The sequence below is a fragment of the Chaetura pelagica genome, unplaced genomic scaffold (genome assembly GCF_000747805.2).
Source record: "Chaetura pelagica isolate M959 unplaced genomic scaffold, ChaPel_1.0 scaffold248, whole genome shotgun sequence".
In the NCBI taxonomy this organism is placed as follows: Eukaryota; Metazoa; Chordata; class Aves; order Apodiformes; family Apodidae; genus Chaetura; species Chaetura pelagica.
The window spans coordinates 1,345,424-1,346,371 of NW_009954309.1; the positions used below are offsets into that span (position 1 = coordinate 1,345,424).

Consider the following 948-nt stretch of genomic DNA (forward strand, 5'->3'; position numbering starts at 1 on the left):
TGGGGCAGGCAGGACATGGGGCAGGCAGGACATGGGGCAGGCAGGGCACGGAGCAATCAGAGCTCCCCGGCAGGGCAGCACCGGTGTCCGGACTAACGCCCGGTGCCTTTCCTCCCGCAGGTAAAAGTGTGGTTTCAGAACAGACGGACAAAGTTCAAGCGGCAAAAGTTGGAAGAGGAAGGTTCAGACTCACAACAGAAGAAAAAAGGGACTCATCACATTAACCGGTGGAGAATCGCCACCAAACAAGCCAGTCCAGAGGAAATCGACGTCACGTCGGACGATTAAAAACTGGCACTTTTTGGGACTTTTCCAAGCCGGGCACCCCACCAACAGAAAGTGTTAAAGGCTCACACCCCCCCGGCGTGGCGGTGCGGGGAAGGGACACGGAGATCTTTATCCAAAAAATGCGATTCCCACTCTGGGAAGGCAGCTGGGAGCGAGAGGGAGAGACCGCGAGGGCTCCGAACTGTGGCACTGCCGGCACCGCTCTGGCACGGGGGGATCTGTCAATCACAGCCAAAACACCGGGACGAGGCGATTGGCAGGTATTCCGTTTCTCGCAGTCCATTTTTTAAAAGCATAACGTCAAATCATTAAAAAAAAGAAAGAAAATGCTAATCTTGAAACGGCAACGGCAAAAAAATCTTAAAAAGAAAAAAAAATAAGGAGAGAAACAAACCAACAAAAAAATTTCCTCCCCCCCCTCTAACTAAACCAGAAAAATTACCACTTTGCAGGACATTTTGCACTTCACAGGTTTCTTTTTTTTTTCCGTCTTTCAAAGAGAGATTTCCATAAGCAGCCAAAACCTACACCTGTTTCAGAAACTTGAATTGCATGTGTAAAGCCGTCTGGGCAAAAAAAAAAACAAGAAAAAAAAAAAAAGAAAAGAAAAAAAAAGGAAAGAAAAAAAAAAAAGGAAAGAAAAAAAAAGGAAAAACAAAC

The 948-nt window shown here is 46.7% G+C and overlaps 1 protein-coding gene across 1 annotated transcript in view; it reads left to right on the top strand.

Moving 5' to 3' along the window:
• EMX2 (empty spiracles homeobox 2) overlaps positions 1 to 288 on the top strand; it is a 6,489-nt gene extending 6,201 nt beyond the window's left edge. Inside the window, exon 5 of the mRNA XM_010003986.1 lies at positions 121 to 288. Coding sequence (XP_010002288.1) covers positions 121 to 288 — 168 coding nt within the window. The remainder of the gene's footprint in view (positions 1 to 120) is intronic.
• Positions 289 to 948: the final 660 nt, after the last annotated feature.